This window comes from Equus quagga, chromosome 4, assembly GCF_021613505.1.
Source record: "Equus quagga isolate Etosha38 chromosome 4, UCLA_HA_Equagga_1.0, whole genome shotgun sequence".
Lineage (NCBI taxonomy): Eukaryota > Metazoa > Chordata > Mammalia > Perissodactyla > Equidae > Equus > Equus quagga.
This window is the reverse complement of record NC_060270.1, coordinates 119,790,789-119,811,775: the sequence shown is the minus strand read 5'-3', so window position 1 is coordinate 119,811,775 and position 20,987 is coordinate 119,790,789. Positions and strand designations below refer to the sequence as shown.

General features: G+C 41.6%; 1 protein-coding gene across 3 annotated transcripts in view; it reads left to right on the top strand.

Annotated features, from left to right (window-relative positions):
• The first annotated feature begins 13,161 nt into the window (after positions 1–13,161).
• The window catches only part of CERKL (ceramide kinase like), a 110,674-nt gene continuing 102,848 nt past the window's right edge, over positions 13,162–20,987 (top strand). For all 3 annotated transcript variants that reach the window (XM_046659877.1, XM_046659876.1, XM_046659875.1), the window contains exon 1: positions 13,162–13,483. In XM_046659877.1, the coding sequence (XP_046515833.1) occupies positions 13,246–13,483 (238 nt within the window). In that variant the 5' untranslated portion in view covers positions 13,162–13,245. The remainder of the gene's footprint in view (positions 13,484–20,987) is intronic.

The window sequence follows — 20,987 nt, the reverse complement described above, 5'->3', positions numbered from 1 at the left end:
CCCAGGCAGAGTAGCAACCATCTTCAACCCCACCAAAATCACTGTTATATTGCCCTCTCCCTTTGCAGAACATTTGCCTTTCGTTATCTTGCTTATTCATTTGTTGAGTTTATTTTAAATTATCTGTCTCCTGCAGTAGAATGTGGGCTTTATAAAAACTAGAATCTTGCCTCTTGTTTGTTGCTGTTTCTCTGGTGCTTAGAAGACCTAGGAGATGCTCAATAGACATTAACATTCCAACGGAATCAAACCATACTAATCTGATGCCAAAGCCTGTTGCCTTAACCACTATCTTGCACATCAAGTCAGTTGAGAGTGAAGAGGAACACAAGTGATTCTCAGCCTAGTAAAAGTGATAAGCATTAATTCTGTAAGAAAAGAACAATTGACACTAATTTCTTACGACACAGCACGGCACCAAACACTTTTCCCTCCACTCCTTTCGAGGATCAGTAATCATGAGTTATCAGTAATCTTTTCTTTTTAGTGATATCAATTGGTTAAATGCTATTTGGAATTGGAATAAAAGAGGACTAAAATATTATATGCTTTTTCCAGATCTGGGCAATTTTTTTTACATTCATTAGGAACTTGAATGCATGCTACTTTTTCCTTTCTACTCATTATTCTTTCAGCAATTGTTCTTGTTCTATTGTTAGTGTTATGTAAAATTGTCCCAAACTTCCTTATTATCAAAGAGTTTAGATTACAGCAGATCAGAATCTAACCCATAACCACTACATACTCCAGCAGTGAGTTTGAGAATTTGAGTAGCATTCAACAAATTAAAAAGTAAAAATACACCACCGATAGGTAGACGATGGCACAGAAATAGAAATTCACAGTGTAAGAGTAGTTTATAGTCACAATAGTTGTTAGTTAAGTTCATCTTTCTCCAAAATATCAATTGGAATAGAGAAGTGGTAAGTTTATGGGGAATATGATCTTCTTTGTCAATAGAACACAAAGAAGAAAATAGAGCTATTATTTTCAGCAACATCTGATATTCGCTTAAGCACTAAACATGAGTTATAAGGAGAGATGCTTAGGGAATAGAAGCATTGCAGGGATCAGTGTTCTTGGAAGGTGATTTAGTATAAAATCACTGAAAACTGAAGAATAATTAATGTTCTTTATAATAATCGTATTTATATACAGTATGTGTTATTGGTTAACATAAATGCTGCTGAATTTCTACCTTAAAATGTTCATCGTATAAACTTAACACATCAATAATATTTCTTCAGTGTTCTCTCTCAGTGATGTCAGTTAGATCATCCCCGCTTTTGGTGACGTCAGTGACGGGGTATTACAATAAGAGAACTGTTAATTCCTTACCACTGGTGTCACTAACAATTGTAGTGCTTGTCTACTCCTAACAGGGAATTATAAATTTATAATCTGTAGAAGGTTGAAGGTACACGACCAAGGAATGTTCACATCTAAGAATAGAGAGGATAATACAATTTTCTAAAAAGGAGACTTCAGATAACATCATTTGTCACTGTTAACAGATCACTGAATGCTTTTCATTCCAGCCAATGATTACATACACAAAAAGCAATAAATAAGTAATAGTAACAAATGCATATAAATTATAACTAGACTATAAGTAGGGATATTTCTTAAAATATTTCTTTACTAAAAGAATTTCTTAGTTAATAGAGGCAAGGTTACTTGTTTAGATGTTTTAAAATCCCAACATGAAATTTTGGGATACAGACACTCTATTTTAACATTTCCTCGACTCTGACTAGCATATTAAAAATGTTAACTAAAGATATATTTTGCTTCCCAAGGTGTCGTGTTTTCCTAATTAATAATGCATTTATCTTATTTAAAATATATTGTCAAGGAAAAAACATGTATATATATACATATATATATATATATATGTATATATATATGCTGCACTGGGTTGAATAGTGCTCTCCCCCTACTCCTGAAAATTCATGTCTAGCCAGAACTTCAGAATGTGATCTTATTTGGAAATAATGTCCAAGTAATACATCTGAAAATGTAAGACGTAAATTAAGATGAGGTCGTACTGGATTGGAGCAGTCCTTATAAGCAGAGGACTGACGTCCTTATAATGAGAGCACGGGATGAATAGACACATCATACAGGGAGAAAGAAGATGTAGGCAGAGATCGGAGGGCTTTGTCTAGATGCCCAAGACTGCAAGAATCATCAGCAACCACAAGAAGCTAGGAAAGAGGCATGGAACAGATTTTCCTTCTAAGTCCCCAAGAAGGAACCAACTCTGCAGACACCTTGATTTCAAGCTTCTTGTCTCCAGAACTGTAAATATTACATTTCTGTTATTTTAAGCCACCTGGTTTGTGGGAACTTTTTATGGTAGTCCTAGGAAACTAACACATATGCTAAAGTTTACAATTAATTGAGATGTTAAGTATATGAAAAAATAGGTGCGTTCTTCTAAATTCTTCTGAAAATATCACCATGAAGTTTTAGTGACATAACATACAACTACCAGGATATTTCAGATCATACCAGGTTTGATATTTGAACAAGTTGATAAATAATAGCTATTTAATATGCATCTGAATCATGTAAAAGTTTTATTGGTTTTTATGCATGTGAATTAAACTGACATCTAGATTTAGTGAACTTTGAATGGGCTCAACCAATAAACTACGGATAATTTTGTTTAAAAATCTTTTCCTAGAATTTATAAAAAGCGTGAAGTATAAACTGTTCTTCATGTGAAAATATTCGTCATGTGAAAAATGCCATATTTATCCTATTTGTAGGGCAGCATGTATACTAATAAATAGACCTCTGAAAAAACAAATACAGCATTTTCCCTAGTTTCACTAATACTCTTTTTTCTAACTTTTTATTGAGATTATGATAGTTTACAACCTTGTGAAATTTCAGTTGTACATTATTGTTTGTCAGTCATATTGTAGGTGCACCCCTTCACCCTTGTGCCCACCCCCCAGCCCCCTTTCCCCTGGTAGCCACCAATCTGTTCTCTTTGTCTACATGTTTAACTTCCACCCATGAGTGGAGTGGAACAGAGATTGTCTTTCTCTATCTGGCTTATTTCACTTAACATAATACCCTCAAGGTCCATCCATGTTGTTGTGAATGGGACCTTTTTATCCTTTTTTTTTAGCTGAGTAGCACTAATACTCTTTTAACATGATTTTACAATGTATAAAATTACATGATTTTTTTTAATGATTGTGGTCCAAATGAATTTAAGTGCCATGACTTCTAAAAGCTCTGTCTACTCTAGGTTATATAAGGCCTTAAGCCAGTATTCTCCTTAGAGGTTAAAACTCAAGGGCTTAGACTCCAACCTTGGTTATATAGGGCTACCCATCTCATTATCTGACTGTTTTGATTGCTCGAAATACTAGTTAGTGATTACTTCTTCTGAAGGTATTCAATTAATCAGAAGTTATTTTTTACCCAGTTTTATTGAGATAAAACTGACATATAGCAGTGCAGAAGTTTTAGTTTATGCAGATCTGGGATGCTATCTTGTTTTTAATCTCTTTCTTTTGTTTTTGTTTTTGTTTTTGGACGGTTGGTACTTGTGTCTCTTATGCTTGCTCTCTTTTTGGTTTCCTGCCCACTCTTACTCATACGGACATGAGTAAGAAGTAAACCTTTATTGTGTTAAGCCACTGAGGTTTTTCTTTTTAACCACATCATAACTCTGCCTCTGCTGATTGATAAAAATGTTAACTTATTAAGACAGAATGATATACAAGAACAGTTCCCTGTGACTTCTGGAAAAGAGGAACTTCCCTTGTTTATGTGGAAAATATCAATAGAGACACATGCTCATCTTCTGACAAATGTGGTATGTGGAGTAGAGGTCTGGGATGTGACAGCCATTTGGCTACATGGAGGAGAGAATTAGAGCAGGGTAGAGGGATCCACATAGAGCAGAGGATGAGACATAGGCTATGGAAGACAAGACGAAGAAAGGGAGTCGAACTGGCTCTTGCATTGTGTTACTGGAGCCACTGGATTACTTCTCTTCTTTAGCTATCCCTACCTCTCCGATGAGGTTTTATTTTTATTTTTTTCAGTTACTTTATTGAGGTCATATTGGTTTATAACATCGTATAATTTCAGGTGTACATTATTATATATTAGTTTCTGTATAGACTGCATTGTGCTCACCACCAATAGTCTAATTTTTATCTTTCACTACACATATGTGCCCCTTTACCCCTTTTGCCCCACCTCCTTCCCCTCTGGTAACCACTAATCTGTTCTCTTTGTCCATGTGTTTGTTTATCTTCCACATGTGAGTGAAATCATACAGTGTTTGTCTTTCTCTGTCTGGCTTTTTTCGCTTAACATAATACCCTCAAGGTCCATCCACGTTGTTGCAAATGAGATGATTTTGTCTTTTTTATGGCTGAGTAGTATTCCATTGTTTATATACAGCACATCTTCTTTATCCATTCATTAATTGTTGGGCACTAGGGTTGCTTCCACGTCTTAGCTATTTTGAATCACGCCACAGAGAACATAGGGCTGCATAAATCTCTTTGAATTGTTGATTTCATGTTCTTTGGATAAATACCCAGTAGTGGGATAGCACGATCAAATGGCATTTCTTTTTTAATTTTTTGAGAAGTCTCCATACTGTTTTCCATAGTGGCTGCAACAGTTTGCATTCCCACCAGCAGTGTATGAGGGTTCCCTTTCTCCACATCTTCTCTAACATTTCTTATATTTTTTCTTGGTGAGTATAGTCATTCTGACATGTGTAAGGTGATATCTCGTTGTAGTTTTGGTTTGCATTTCCCTAATAATTAGTGATGTTCAACATCTTTTCATGTGCCCATTGGCCATCTGTATATCTTCTGTGGAAAAATGTCTGTTCATATCCTCTGCCCATTTTTTGGTCGGGTTTTTTGTGTTTTGTTGTTGAGTTTTATAAATTCTTCATATATTTTGGAAATTAATTGCTTGTCAGATATATGATTTGCAAATATTTTATCCCAGTTGGTGGGTTGTTTTTCTGTTTTGTTCCTGGTTTACTTTGCCTTGCAGAAGCTTTGTTGTCTGATGTAGTCCCAATTGTTTATTTTTTCTTTTGTTTCCCTTGCCTGAGTAGACATGGCATTTGAAAAGATGCTGCTAAGACCCATGTCAAAAAGTGTACTATCTATATTTTCTTCTAGATGTTTCATGGTTTCAGGTCTTACATTCAAGTTTTTATTCCTTTTTTCTTTAATTTTTGCGTATGGTGTAAGATAACGGTCTACTTTCATTCTTTTGCATGTGGCTGTCCAGTTTTCCCAACACCATTTATTGAAGAGACTTTCCTTTCTCCACAGTGTGTTCTTGTTTCCTTTGTCAAAGATTAGCTGTCCGTAGAAGTGTGTTTTTATTTTTGGGATTTTCATTCTGTTCCCCTGATCTGTGTGTCTGTTTTTGTACCAGTACCAAGCTGTTTTGATCACTACAGCTTTGTAGTATATTTTGAAGTCAGGGATTGTGATACCTCCAGCTTTCTTCTTTTTTCTCAGGGATGCTTTGGCTATTCGGGGTCTTTTGTAGTTCCATATACATTTTAGGATTCTTCTATTGCTGTGAAGAATGTTATTGGGATTCTGATTGGGATTGCATTGAATCTGTAGATTGCTTTAGGTAATATGGACATTTTAACATGGATTATCTTTCCATTTCTTTATGTCTTCTTCAATTTCTTCAATAATGTCTTATAGTTTTCATTGTATAGGTCTTTCACCTCCTTGGTTAAATTTATTCCTAGATAGTTTATTCTTTTTGTTGCGATTGTAAATGGGATTGTATTCTTGAGTTCTCTTTCTGCTAGTTCATTATTATTGTATAGAAATGCAACAGATTTTTGTGAGTTGATTTTGTATCCTGCAACTTTGCTGCAGTTGTTGGTTATTTCTAATAGTTTTCTGGTGGATTCTTTAAGGATTTCTATGTATAGAATCATGTTGTCCACAAACAGCAAGAGTTTCACTTCTTCCTTTCCAATTTGGATTCCTTTTATTTCTTTTTCTGGCCTAATTGCTCTAGACAAAACTTCCAGTATTATACTGAATAGGAGTGGCGAGCTTGGGCACCCTTGTCTTGTTCCTGTTCTTAGAGGGATGGCTTTCAGTTTTTCACCATTAAATATGATGTTGAATGTGGGTTTGTCACATATGGCCTTTATTATGTTGAGATACTTTCCTTCTATACCTATTTTTCTGGCATTTTTATCATAAATGAATGTTGGATCTTGTCAAATGCTTTCTCTGCATCTATTGAGATGCTTATGCCATTTTTGTTCCTCAACGAGGTCTTATCTTTTTAAGCCAGTTTGAGCTGGGTTTTCTGCCACACAAGAGAATTGCCTGATACAAGAGAAACTGTGTGTTCTTGCTTGGTCATTTTTATATATTAAGATGGAGAAAACTCTGGATACAGTGAAGGTGAAATTGAGTAAGATGTGGGTATGTTTGATAGAGGAAGGTGATGGGCAAAATGGAGGGTAGAAGATTTAGAACACCAGCAAAGAATTTCTTTGGACAGAGGGAATATTTCTTTCTGGAGACAGGAGTCATGGTAGAGGAAGAGAATTTTAGAAGTTAAGGTAAAAGAATAGTAGGAGTTTATTCTTACCAGGTTATTTTATGTGAAGATGGAGGTATGACGGCTCTCTAAATGAGAGGGGGTTGAAGAAGAAAACCAAAGATTTAAAATTGCCTCTGTGAGGATGAGGCCAGGAAACTCCATCAAGACTAATCAATATAAGCAAAGTCTGGAGACCATATTGTAGTAGTTTGTAGTAGCTTCAACCCATACGCCTCAGTAGAAATCTCTCAATAGTCTACACTTCAGAGAGGGACCAGGAGAGAGCCGCATGTTTTTATGACATTTGGATAAAAGAGGTGAAGGTGCTGATAAGGGAGAAGATAAAGTGATGCACCATGGGGCCCAGGAGAGCAGAGAGTCAGTCCATCTGGTAGCCGGGCAAAGATGGGCCTCAACAATTCTGCTCTATGTTGGAAGATAGACAAAGTACCTAATGAACGTGTGGATCTGGCTAAGGAGATCTTCAGCAGAATATCGTAAGAGCTGATTGGCTTCTTTTAGCTCATAAGATTGGGTTTTACAAGAAAGTGATGAGTAAGCATAATTTAGAGGAACTATAGAGGAGGCCAGGACAGATACTGTGGCTAAAAAAATATTCTAAAGCAAGAAATGGCCTCAAAGCAAAGATGACGTTGTAGGCTGCTTCCTAGACACGCCCTCAGGCCAAGCCCCAGTCAAGGGTGTGGCTGATAGACACACTCTACCCAGACAAGAGGACTTCTAATCTTTCTCTGTGTGTGTGTATATGCACACATACATATATCACACATCATATATATCACATATATGATATATGTCATATAGGTGAATTACATAAAGAAAGCTCACAAAGTTTATAAAGGAGTTGTATCCATTTAGACTAAAAGAGACAAAAACAGGTCAAAATTTCAAAGAAACCTCTGGACCTCCAACTTTTTGTGGATAGAATAAAGGCTGAAAAACTACTCAGCTGTCATCATGGGCCATTTGTTGTTGAAAAGAAGAAGGTACGAAGGGCAGAACCAGAAGCCCAGAGGCTGGAGCTAAGAGCTGCTCAGAATAATGAATCAGGGAACTGTTTATTGAGAAGCTAAAGGTTACATGGTCATTGTCATCACATCCTTAGGTGAGATGTGTCCTAGAACACAGCTGAGAAATTCATCTAAATGGAGTTTTAATCTGAGTGCAAAAAACTGACATATGAAGAAAATGTGATATTCTGACTTGGTGGGATCCGAAAATTTTTTCTATTTTCTCTGTAATCGTTGTAGGGACATATGGCCCTCTACCTTTTAGGCAGCAGGAGCCAGAGCGTCAGAAATGACTGAGAGATGGACACAACTAAAGCTCACGTCACCCAAAATATATGTTGACATGAAGAAATTAAATATGGCTGGTTGTCATGAATCTTTCTTTTTTTTCTCACTGATGAGGCATAACATGTTTAATAATATCAGAAATTAATATAGGAACTCAGTTTAAGAAGTTAAACTTATTAAACCATGCTTTCAACACATTTATGGAACATCTTTTGTGCTAAAAGTACTGTTTTAGGCACAAGAGACAGAGCCACAATCAAGCAGACTAGGTCACTGCTCTCATTGAGGTATCCATCTGATGAAAGAGGGGAGAAAGACAAGAAACAAGTAAACAAATAAATCAATTATATACTTTTAGAAAGTAGGAAGTGTTGTGAAGAGAAAAACACCGAATGGGGCCAACACTTGCTTGACTGGCTAGGGAAGACCCTCTGAGAAGGTCTGAATATGCTGATTTGGGCACCATGCAAAGCCATGCCGTGGTGAAAATTGTTCCAGGCAGAGTAAACAACAACAGGAGAGGCCCTGAATGACGCGTGAACTTGGTTTATTTGAGGAACAGAAAGAAGGCCAGTGAGGTTGGACATAAGTATGCCAAGAATGCAAGAAAAATGATAGGAGATGAGGTTCGAGCAGGTTGGCAGGAGTTGGATCACATGGGGTCTCATAGGTCATGGTGGGGTTTGGTTTTTATTCCACCTACACCAAGCAGTCCTTAATAAAAAATATTCTGTAAAGTAAACTGTAGTTTGAAAAAGGACTATGTTAATGACAATTTGATAACAGAGGCACTCAATCATTTGTCACAAAAACTCCAGACTTTGAAGCCAGCAGACACTTTGGGAGATCAAAGAGAGTGACATAGGATTACCCACTGACCAGAGCTCGGGCATTAGCCTTCCTTGTCCCCCGTCCTCGATGCAGTAGGTCTGAATGTCTCTGTTGGCTGTGATTTCATGAGCTCCATCTGTGGCACTGAGAAGGTGGCTCTGACTTCAGGAGGCTGTCCCATCAGGCCTACATCCCTGAGATTTGCCCAGATACTTAATGGCTTCCTGAAAACAATATTAACAACAGCGGAAAGTTTTTCAAGGTCTTTTGCTCAGGCATGGATTTCTCAAAAACCGGGGATGGAGACTGTGTTTCTAGACCCACCCAAATGCCTTCCAAACATAAAGCAACCATGTGACTGTTAAGCTAGGACTCTTAGTGTTTAACACTCTGAAAACAAACACCCAAGCTTCAGCCAAGCAGGGAAAGCAAAGTTCAGGAAGCTTCCTGAAAATTTTCAGAGAGTAACTTTCACACATTAGTGTATTATATATATGAATCACATATGGCACAATTGAGCCTCAGGAACTGGGGGAAAACTATTGGGGTGGCTTGGCATCGCTGTTACAGATAAATTAAAGAAGTCCATTCATTCTTTCAGATATTTCTGGAGCACTTACTGTGTGCTAGGCACTGTGCTAGATCCTCAGAATACAATGGAGAACAAGATGAATTCCCTGCCATCAAGGAACTTTTATTCTAACACTAATCATACTTAAAATTTATTGAGTGTTTCTTATATTCCATTACTGTTACTAAGCACATTAACTCATTCAGTAGGGAACCTAGCCAATAAACAAATAAGTAAATATATAATAAGAGGTAATAATAAGGGATGTAAAGAATAATAAAGCAGAGTATGGTAGAGAGATCAATGGTGGCCTGAAGATGTCTGTGTCCTAATCCCCAGAACCTGTGAATATGTTACCTTCTGCAGCAAGAGGGAATTTGCAGAGGTAGTTAAGGATTATCTGGGTGGGCCCAATGTAATCACAAGGGTCCTTACAAGAGAAAGGGAAGATCAGAGTCAGAGACAGAGGATGTAAGGATGGAGGCAGAGAGAAAATGCTGTACTGCTGGCTTTAAAGAGGGAAGAAGGGGTCATGAGCTAAGAGATACAGGCAACCTCTAGAAGCTGGAAAAGGCAAGGAAGTGAATGCTCTCCTAGAGCATCCAGGTGGAACACAGGCCTGTTGATGCCTTGATTTTAGTCCAGTGAAACTGAGTTTGGACTTCCGACCTCCAGGAGCGTAAGATAATACACTTGTATTGTTTTAAGTCACTAAGTTTGTGGTAATTGGTTACAGCAGCAATAGGAAATGAACACATAATGTTACAGGATGGTGAATGGTGGAGGATGCTGAGAATTGGCTTCTTAGAGGAGGTGATCTTTAAGCAGAAAAGTGAGTGAACTGAAGGAGGGAGCCATCTGGTCAGCCAGCATTCCAGCCAGAGGAAACAGCAAGTCAGTGTTTGAGGACTAGTAAGAAGGCTTGTGTGAGTGACCAAGGGGACCTTGGAGAGGCAGCTAGGGGCCAGATTATGTAGGGCCATGTAGCCTTGCTAAGCATTTTGATTTTATTCCAAGAGTGATGGGAGGTCATAGGAAGGTTGTGAGCAGGAAGTGATAAGATCTTGTAACTTTTAGGAGGAGTAATGTGACTGCTAGGTGGAAAATAGCCTCTGGGCTGGACGGGCCAGTCCCGGGGAAAGGGGATGCAAAGGGATGGGTTGGGAGGCCACTGAAGTTGTCCAGGTGAAGGTGTAGGGGCACAGACCAGGATGAGAGCATATTTTGCAGATGGAATTAACAGGATTTGCTGATGGATTGGATGTGAGACATGAGACAAAGAGAGGAGACAAGGATGACATCAAGGATTTTGATGACGTTATTTGCTGAGATTTGGAACATTCTGGGAGGAAGAGGTTTGTGATGAAAAACCATGAGGGTTTTTTTTGTTGTTTTTTTGGTTTTTTTTTTTTGCTGGGGAAGTGTCACTCTGAGCTAACATCTGTTTCCAATCTTCCTCTTTTTGCTTGAGAAAGATTCACCCTGAGCCAATATCTGTGCCAATCTTCCTCTATTTTGTATGTGGGTTGCCACCACAGCTTGGCCACCAAAGAGTGGTGCAGGTCCCCACCCGAGAACTGAACCTGGGCCACTGAAGCAGAGCATGCCAAATTCAACCACTAGGCTACAGGGCCGGCCCCCATGAGTTTGGTTTTAGATGTGTTATGTTTCAGTTTTTTATCAGGCAGCCAAGCAGAGATGTCAGGTAGGCAGTTGGACATAGTACTTGAAGTTCAGGGGAGTGGCTGGGGCCAGCCACATCACTTGAGGTGCCCTGAATAGTATGTAAAGCCATGGTACTATGCCTGTGTAGATAGATTCTGAGGACAGAGCCCCAGGGCCCTGCAACCTTTGGAGCCCTGAAGAGAGCAGGTCATCAAAGGGAAAGAGTGGAGCACAGCCATTACTTTTTATCCTCAAGAAACACAAAGTCAATGTTTTTGACTGGCCTGACCGAAGTTTGAATAATGGCAACTTGCCCCTCGCAAAGGTCCTAAGAAATGGTCACTGCCTTGGCCTCTTTGCCCAGGCTCTCAGGCTCTCAGTGAGCTTTGAAAATGCCAATAAGCTCTAATTGTGCTGATTGCCTGACAGCTGTGAATACAAGATGCTGACTCCAGAATTGCAACTCATTCTGCGGTCGGCACCAGCCTTCCCACTAACGCCTGCTGAGCCGAGCCACCTGAAGCCTGCGTGGGGTTTAGCGGCAGCTGCACTTCTGCTCCAAAAAACAGCTCGCTGCAATCAGATCAAACTGCGGCTCTTCCCCGCTTTGCCTGGGAGCTTGGGTACTTGTTTTCAGAGCATGAAACCGTATGAGTCCTAGCTTAACTGGCACACAGGCGCTTTATGTCCGAAGGGGTTTTGGCTGGGTCTAAAGTCTCCCTCCTTGGTTTTTTGAAATCCAAGTTTGAGCAGATAACTTTGAGACCCTCTTGCTACCATTAGCTCTTCTGTCTGACTTGGCAGTGTCAACCAACCAGGAGAGGACAGAATGAGAGCGGCTGCCTATCTGAAGTCGTTGGTTAGACACTAGCACACTGGCACTAGATTCACAGCTTTGCCCGTTTAATTTCCTCTTTACCTTCCTCACCTCCAACTTTTTCTCAGGACAATTATTTTGACCTTACAAAGTCTGCCGATTTGCCTCCCACTCTGCTTCTCTTCCCGAGAACTCACGTCCCACCTGACTGTCTCGCCATCACAAGTGGGCATTCCCTGTTAATTTGGAAAGCTGAGTCTGGAGGCCAGCGGTTCTCAATCGTGGCTGCACATTAGAGTTACCTGGGGAGTATTTTAAAATCCAGATCCCCAGGTTACACTCAAAGACAATTAAATTGGAATCTCTGGGGATGGGACCCAGACTTCAGGAGTTTTGTAAAGCTCCCCAGGTGGTTCCAATCTCTGGCCAGGGCTGAGAATCGCTGCTCTGTAGCCTGGGCACCTGGATATTAAAAAACTCCCCAGGCAACTAACGTGCAGTCGCGATTGAGAACCACTGACCGCCAGACTGTGCTTTCCAAATTAACAATCAGCTAATTTCAGGAATCTCAGCTATCAGGAGAAAGTGAAGGTTGAAGCCCCAGGGCTCTGTTCATTTCCAGGTAACACTACGTCACAGCAGCAGCCTTCAGGAGAACAAGCCGCAGGGTTTATAATCTCTCTCCAGGGAGCGCCAGATCCAGGTAAAGACAGGACTGCAGAGGCGATACCTCGGGGGAAAATAGGACTCTCAATACTTAAGCCCAGAGGGGCCTTCCTTTAACACTAAATTTGTCAGACGGGGCTTCGTCTATGTAAACTGGGCACTTGTCTTTGGCTTCCTCTCGGGGCTTTTCATACCAGCTGCACAAAGCTCAGTTAACTCTGGAGGGCATGCGAGCAGGGTTATGAAGCAGCCCCCTGCTCTCCACTAGAGCCCCCTGGAAAGGAGATGGAAACACAGCGGCTTGCATTTCCAAGCGCGTTCCGCGGACCACCGGCATTGGCGTCGGAATGACCTGGGAGCTTCTTAGAAATACAGTATTTTGGTCCTCATCCCAGACCTATTCAATAAGAATGTGCATTTTACCAAAATGCCCAGGGGATGAGTATGCAAATCAAAGTTTGAGAAGTACTGGTTTATACAACTGTGGGGAACTCAATACGCTAAATCCCATTGAACCGTAAGGACCAGGCGGAGGGAGCCACTTCCTCCTTTTCCTGGACGGGGTCTTTTCTGTCGTGAGCGTTGGAGACCGGAGGCTGACGGGCCCGGGGCAGGACTAGGTCAGGGCGGCCCCGCCTGCCCGCCCCGCCTCCCTCCTGGGTCTCTGCCCTGCGAGCGGTTGCTGTGGCAGCGCCGGACGCAGCTAGAGCCGTGGCTGCCGCGGCCTCCGCCGCCTCCTCCAAAAGCCTGCCCCGACCCCTGGCTCGGGCCCCGCTTGCGGCTCCGCCATGCCCCGGGGGAGGCGCGGCGGCAGGGTGAGCGCCCTGGAGGGCGGCCCGGAGGAAGAGGCGCCCCCGGTGGCGGCTGCTGTGCCCTCGGTGTTGTGGGCGTCCCGGCTGCAGCCAGAGGCTGCGGCCGAGCAGATTCTGCTCCGGGGCATCTTCGAGATCGGGAGGGACAGCTGCGACGTGGTGCTGAGCGAGCGGGCCCTGAGGTGGCGGCCCATCCAGCCCGAGCGCCCCGCAGGTGAGTGGTCCCAGCGAGACGTCCCGGTTGCGCCTCCTCCCTCTCCTCCACCCCCGCCCTCCATCTCGGCGCTTCCTCTCCGCCCTAGCCAGGCTCCTCCTCCGCCCCAGCAGGCGACCGCGTCCCGAAGCCACCGCCGCCACCTCCCCAACTGGGGAGAACCCGAGCCACCCTCAGGGGCCTCCCGCTCCCTGCCCCTCCCGCCTGGCTGCCCGCCTCCGGAGCATTCCCTGGACCAACGTCACACTCGGCTTCTGCTCTGCGACGCAGAAGAAAGAACTAAGCCCCAAAGAGGCGATGTTTTCCAAACGCGGGAAGGTCTCTTTCTCCTCCCAAGTTGATGAAGTTTTAAGCCGTCAACCTCTGATGGTACGCTTATCCGATAAGCATTTTTCAGGATATACTTGCACGTCGGTTCTGAATTCAGCTCATTTTGCTGACTTCTGAAAATTTAACCCCAGTGCTTTGGAGTCTCTCTGGACTTTTCCATCTCTCACATTCCTTGTCGTTGCCTAGGATCAAGCTTTCTTAGGCTCAGTCTAGAAACTTTTGATTTCTCATGTTGACTTTAGAGTCATCATCATGCTGTTTACTTGCATTTGCCTTTAATTGACTTAAAACTTCAGTTATTTAGAAAGTGTTTCAATGCTGTACTGTACACTACAACTATTTCACGTCAGTCTAGAGGTGATCTACTCAAGAGCCTTGGATGTGATACAGTCTCTTGTAGCTAAATACAAACTTATGAAATTAAAAAATTGCCTTCCTCTCTTGGAAAACAAGACACAATGTGCTATTTATATTAAAGAATAGAAAAATGTCACTGTTTTGAAGTTTCTCCTACAAAAGTCGAACAAAAGGAAACCGACTAATCAGGGACCCAGCGCTGGTTATGAATGTGAATTCTGCTTCTGCATATGCTATGTTCATTTAACTAAACTACCTTCGACCTTAAGTAAAATGTTTTCAGGTGTTTTGAAAACCAAGGCAGACTATTTTCTTGAACCTTTGTGTTAAAAGCTAGAGAAACGGACATAGAATTATTCTAAGTCAGTTTGAATGCTGCGGATATGGAAGTTTACAATTACAGCCTAGATTAGTGTGCACGAGTCAGTTTAACCTAGAGTGAAGGTGAAATACTATAGAATTAAAATGAGACATTGCCCAGTGAGAAGTCATACAAACCAATATTGTAAGGCTAGGACACAAAAAGGCAAATAATGACATGAAAAAGAAATGCTGTTTTACATCCAGTAGTGATTGAGGAAAAGTAGGCTTCCTTAGCATTCCTGGCTGTAGAATTTAAAAAGACGCCTCGACAATTATAGCTCTAAAGGTTGCAAGTGTTGATTCTTTATAGATTAGCCCCAAAACCCTTTGTTGTTGTTTTTTAATCTAGGTACACCAGTTTTTCTTTGTAACTAACACCTAGTGTGCAAACCACTTTGGGCCCCTAAAATTGGAGGTACAGAAGCCCAGCACCCTAGTAAGCACTTCTATTTATAGAAGAAATTAACAGATATTTTACTTAATAAAACAATAAAAGAAAAGGCAGGCAGGTATTAAGAGATGATATGTTTGAATGTGAGAAATACTGCCTGATGTGGAATTAGCTTAGATGTGAATAGTGAAAGACAAATGAAATTGATCCAGACAATGGAAGAAACACTACACCAAGGTTACCGTACTTGCGAGGACATGGTGGGGGAGGATGTAGTGGGGAGACCGCGTCCATTGCTAGTTGGCCAGTGACTGGCTGTTCCAGGACATTGTGAGGGTGGGGTGGGGTCACTGGGCATTATTAGATCATACATATGAGATGTTTGCAAGGCCATTCAGTTTTTAAACCTCATGGTGCCTAAGTAACTGTTTTTCTTTTTTTAGGTAGACTTTATTTTTTAGAGCAGTTTTAGGTTCACAGCAAAATTGAGCAGAAGGTATAGCAATTTCCCATGTACTCCCTGCCCTACACATGCACAGCCTCCCCAGTGATCAACATCCTCCACCAGAGTGGCACATTTGTCACAATTGATGAACATATGCTGACACATCATTATTACCCAGAGTCCCTAGTTTACGTTAGGGTTCACTCTTGATGTTGTGTATTCTATGGGTTTTGGCAAATTTATAATGTGTATTAGGGTTCTCCAGAGAAACAGAACCAATAGAATATATAGATATATTCGAGGAGATTTACTGTGGGAATTGGAGATTTTTATAGGATGACAAAGCCTGAGATATGCCACTGTATGCTGTCTGTGCCACTGTATGGGTCTGCAAGCTAGAGACCTGGGAAAACCAGTGGGATAATTCAGACTGAGTCTGATGACCTGAGAACCAGGGGAGCTGATGAGCAGCCTAAGGCCAAAGGCCTGAGAACTTTGGTGGGGTGAGGGTGGGGGGCAGTGAAGTAAGTCCCAGCTTGAAAACCAGGAGTTCTGATGTCCAAGGATGGGAGAAGATGGACATCCCAGCTCAAAAGGAGAAAGGGAGAGTCGGTGCTGCTTCTGCGTTTTTGTTCTCTTGGAGCCCCCTACAGAGCCCTCAACAGCATGAATGATGCCCGCCCACACTGGTGAGGGCAGACCTTTACTCAGTCTACTGATTCAAGTGCTAATATAGCCAGAATGATGTTTTACTTGCTCTCTGAGCATCCCTTAGCCCAGTCAGGTTGACACATAAAATTAACCATCACAACAAGTATCCACTGTTATAATATCAGACAGGGTAGCTTCATTACAACTAAAGATCCTCTGCGCTCTGCCCATTCATCCCTCCCCCCCAACCCCTGGCAACTACTGACCTTTTTACTGTCTCCATAGTTTTGTCTTTTCCAGAATGTCATATAGTTGGAATCATACAGTATGCAGCCTTTTCAAATTAGCTTGTTTTACCTAGTAATATATGTTTAAGTTCCTCCATGTCTTTTCATGGCTTGATAGCTCATTTCTTTTTAGTGCTGAGTAATATTCCATTGTCTGGATGGACCCCAGTTTATTGATCCATTCACCCACCAAAGGACATCTTGTTTGCTTCCAACTTTTGGCCATTATGAATAAACCTGCTATAGACATCCACAGGCAGCTTTTTGTGTGGATATAGTTTTCAGCTTCTTTGGGTAAATACCAAGGAGCACTGTTGCTGGATTGTACGGTAAAAGTATGTTTAGTTTTGTAAAGAATGTTCAAACTGTCTTCCAAAGTGGTGTTACCATTTTGCATTTCCACCAGCAGTGAATGAGTTCCTATTGCTCTGCATTCCTGCCAGCATTTGGTGCTGTCAGCATCTCAGACTCTGGCCATTTTAAGACGTGGTAGCGTAATTCGTCTTAATTTGCATTTCCCTGATGACATGTGATATAGAGCATCTTTTCCTATGCTTATTTGACCTCTGTATATTTTCTTCATGAGGTGTCTTTTAAGATCTTTGGCCCCTTTTTTAATCAGGTTGGTTGTTATTGTTGAGTTTTAAGAGTTCTTTGTGTATTTTGGATAATAATCCTTTATCAGATGCATCTTCTGCAAATATTTTCCCCTAGCCTTAATTGTTCTCACTAATGAAATAAAATATCACGTGATCTTTCCCTAATTTTCTATCTTGAGTAATGAGCAAAGACGCTAATGTATTTTATGAGGGCTATCACTGCCAAAATGTAACTAATTCATGGTGTTGTTGCCAGGGCAAATGAGTTTGACCATAGTGATCATAGTTTCTTTATTGGGTTCAAGGGTGACTTGGAATAATGGTTGTGTTACCCTTTCCCGTAGTAGTGAGGACTGTGAGGAAAGCCTGTAAGTCAAGATGGGAGGCACAAAAGCACTAGTACTTTTCGTTGGTCTTTTTTTGTTGGAAGAAATGTTTTCAGTTCAGTACATTAGATCTTGTCAGTCAAGATATTAATCTGATTAGTGGCTATTCCCTTAACAAATTAACTTAAATATTTTGGTGCTAACAGTGCTGGAACACTTTGCTAGCTGCTATGACAATGCAAAATGATGACCTGATCTGTCATCCAAGGAGATTTTACATTTTTGAAAGACATATGACTCCAAACCGTGATATAAGACTGTATGTCACCAAACGTTAAGCACCTCATATACACTTTGTCCAGTGACATGAAGATCTGTAAGACGTGGGCCCTGCCTGTAGGGATTTCTGTGTGTTCAGAGGAGGGAGACATCTATTCTTGACAGGAGTTTCTTCATGGAGTATCAATCTTCTTGTTTATTTAAGTCTTCACTTCCAAAAAGGACTCAAGTTAAATAGTAAAAGGTAAGAGGTTAAGGTGTATTAGTTTTCTAGGGCTATGGTAACAAATCCCCACAACCTTGGCAGCTTAGAACAACAGGACCTTATTCTCTCACAGTTTTAGAGGCCAGAATTCAGAAATCGCCCTGTCAGTAGCCGTGCCGCCTCTGGAGGCACTAGGAGAGAATCCTTCCCTACCTCTTACAGCTTCCGGCAGCTCGGGGCATTGCTTGGCTTGTGGCGGCATAACTCCACTCTCTGCCTCTGTCTTGACATGGCCTATCCCTCTGTGTTTCCTCTCCTTTTATAAGGACAAAGCCATTAGATTTAAGATCTACCTTAAATCTAGGTAGATCTCATCTTGAGATCCTTAACTTAATTTCATCTGCAAAGACGCTATTTCGAAATAAGATCCCATTCTGATGCTCCAAGTGGACCTGAATTTTTGGCGCGGGTCACTATTCAATCCACTACAGGTATGATGGGAATGGGAGAAAAATGCTGGTTAAGGGAATAAAATGAAGGCAGAAAACAGAAGGGAATACTGGGAATTTCTGGGAATACAGAATCTCTGGGAATACTGATTGGTCGTGTCTGTCAAAGTGTAGCAGGAGAACATTTAACAGAATAATAGAGACCAGAATGGGGAGAGACCTGAAGACAGAGGTGAAGAACTTAGGCTTTATGTAGCGGAAAGCATGAAGTTCTTTTCCCTCAGCTTTTCGCTTGTATTTGTTTAAAGCTATGTCATCCAGCTCACTGTGTCCCTCTCCACCCCAAGTCCTGCCATGGTGATACTCATATCACAATCAATATTAAAGCTTCAGACTTGCTAGACTTCTCCTGATGTGGTGACTTTCACCTTCATTCCATGTCATTTGCCTCCACCCATGACCACCCCATAGACGTTTGTCATTTCTACTCAAGACCAACCCATCCCATCTCTTCAGCCTCATCCAGGAACTTGTCTCATCTGTTACACTCTCTTAGGTTTTCAGTCCTGGCTTTCTGCCAGCTCTTTCTCTTAAGCGTAGTGATATGTTCAGAACTCTCCCATCCTAACGGTCCCCAGCCTTGATCCTGTAAGCTTCCATCTCTAGCTGCTACCCTGCCTCTTTTCTCACTTTCCTTGATATGCTGCTAGAAAAATTAGTTTACTCTCACTGCCTTCATGGATTCACCTCTTATTTAGTCCTCAACCATCTGAGACCTGGCTTTGTTCTTTCTGCTGAAACTGTTTGATCAAACGTTAGTGGCCTTCTAACTGCCAATACAATGGACAAATTTCAGCACTTATGTTTTGGATTTCTCCTTCATTTGACCTTGACTCTGCTCCTTTGATTTCTGTAACACCACCAGCACTTAGTTTATCAGTCTCCCATGGGGACTTCCTTCTGTCTGCCTGTCAAAGTTTGGTGTTCCCAAGGAGTCTGGGCTGGGCCAAGTGTTGTCAGTCGTCATGTGCTTTCTGGGTAGTGTTGTCCACTGTTCTCTTCTACTCTCAGACTTAACATTCAAATCTCTGTCTTTAGTCCTGACCTCAAGTACTTCCTAGACACATCAACTTGCGAGTCCCACAAATTTAAAAAGTTCATAAGAAAAGCAACTTTTCTTGTTCCTTAAAATATCTCCTGCTCTTGTATTCCCTATCACAGATTTGGAACTCACTAATTAATCAGAGTCAGTTGTCAGAAGATTTAACTTTGCTTTTTAGATGTGTGTAAGTTACGGCACAATGAGTAGGATGAGGGCTGGAATTCCTTGAAGTTTATGTTGGATGGATCACAGGGATCCATATTCAAGTAGTAAACATGCTGGCTTAAGGTGTGAAGGGGCATTTAGGAGGCTGTCTGGAATGTTATCTAAGCCAGGATTCTGAAGGTAAATCCAGCCTCTCTGTCCCTCACTCTTTACTTGTAATCAACCACCAATCCTGCACATTCTATTTACTGCCTTCTCTGTCAGCCAATCATTACCCTAGTTCAGGCTGTTGTAATCTCTTACTGGCCTACTCTGTCACCTCCCTCTTGAGTCTGTGCTTAATTGTTACCTTCTCAGTGGCATGTATCTTCTAATATACAACATAGTATTTACTGTCTGTCTTCCCCACCACCACCTCACTTTAAGATGGCAGGGATTTTTGTCTGTTGTGTTATTGAGGGTCCTGATAGTGAAAAAATGGCCCATTCATGTTAGGATAACTTGATAAAAGTTTAAAAAGGCAGTATTTATGAAGGTATGGGCAGGAGGTAGCGATAGTGAAGTACTCTTGGGACTAATAGTATAGGGGCAGGTTCTTAGGCCCAAAAGGGCAAGGGGAGGGAGCAGGTGTCTGAGCCTGGGTTCAGAGAGACTATGGGAGCGGGTCACTAGGCTGGAGAGGTGGCCTTTGCCTCAGCTTGGCTGATTTCCTCCACCAACCATGCAGGGAGGGAGGTAGGACTCGATACCCAAGGTTCCTCTTTTCTGGCCCTTACCACAGTCCAAAGACAACTAGAAGCCAGAGGGCAAGGGGACCACATGATGTAGGCCATACAGTATGACCTCCTGTGGCACAGAGCAGGAGGAGAAGGATGGAGACTGTGTCTAGTTGGGGAAAAGGGAAGATAATCACAATGTCTGTTTTGTTTGCCTGTCAGAACCTTGAAGAGTGCCTGACACATAAACAATCAATATTTGTTGAGTGAACGAATTTGTGAATGGCTCTCATGAACTTTCATTTTGCCTACTGCATTGTGATCCCATTACTCCACTCCTCCTTAAAAGTGACTCCTCATCACCTGCAAGAGAGTATGCCCTCCCCTTTTTTAAAAGCATCCGAACTTTTTTAAAAAAAGCATTTTTAAGCTAATGTTAGCCTACTTCTCCATTGTGAATGTCATGGCTGGAAGGTTCCATCTTACTCAGCTGCAGGGTAGAAAGCACTGACCGGGGCATAGATTGACCAGGATGCCACCACTATAATGTAAACTCTATACACAAAAGGGCATCATCTCTTCAGAAAATACCTTCTTTGCTGCCTGCAGTGGTGCCTAATGGTCTTTCTTTTGGAATCTCATGACCATTTCACTTGAGGAATCATGCATGAGTTCATTCATATTAATATAAAGTAATTATCAAGTTAGCTGTCTCTGACCTAGGAAGGAGCAAAATCCTGAAGAAATAGGAGAGGCATCAGGAGAGTTCTTTGAGACCAACTGAGAAAAGTCAGTAAGTCTACGTCACGGGATGCTGCCCAGGCTGAGCAGGTCGAGGG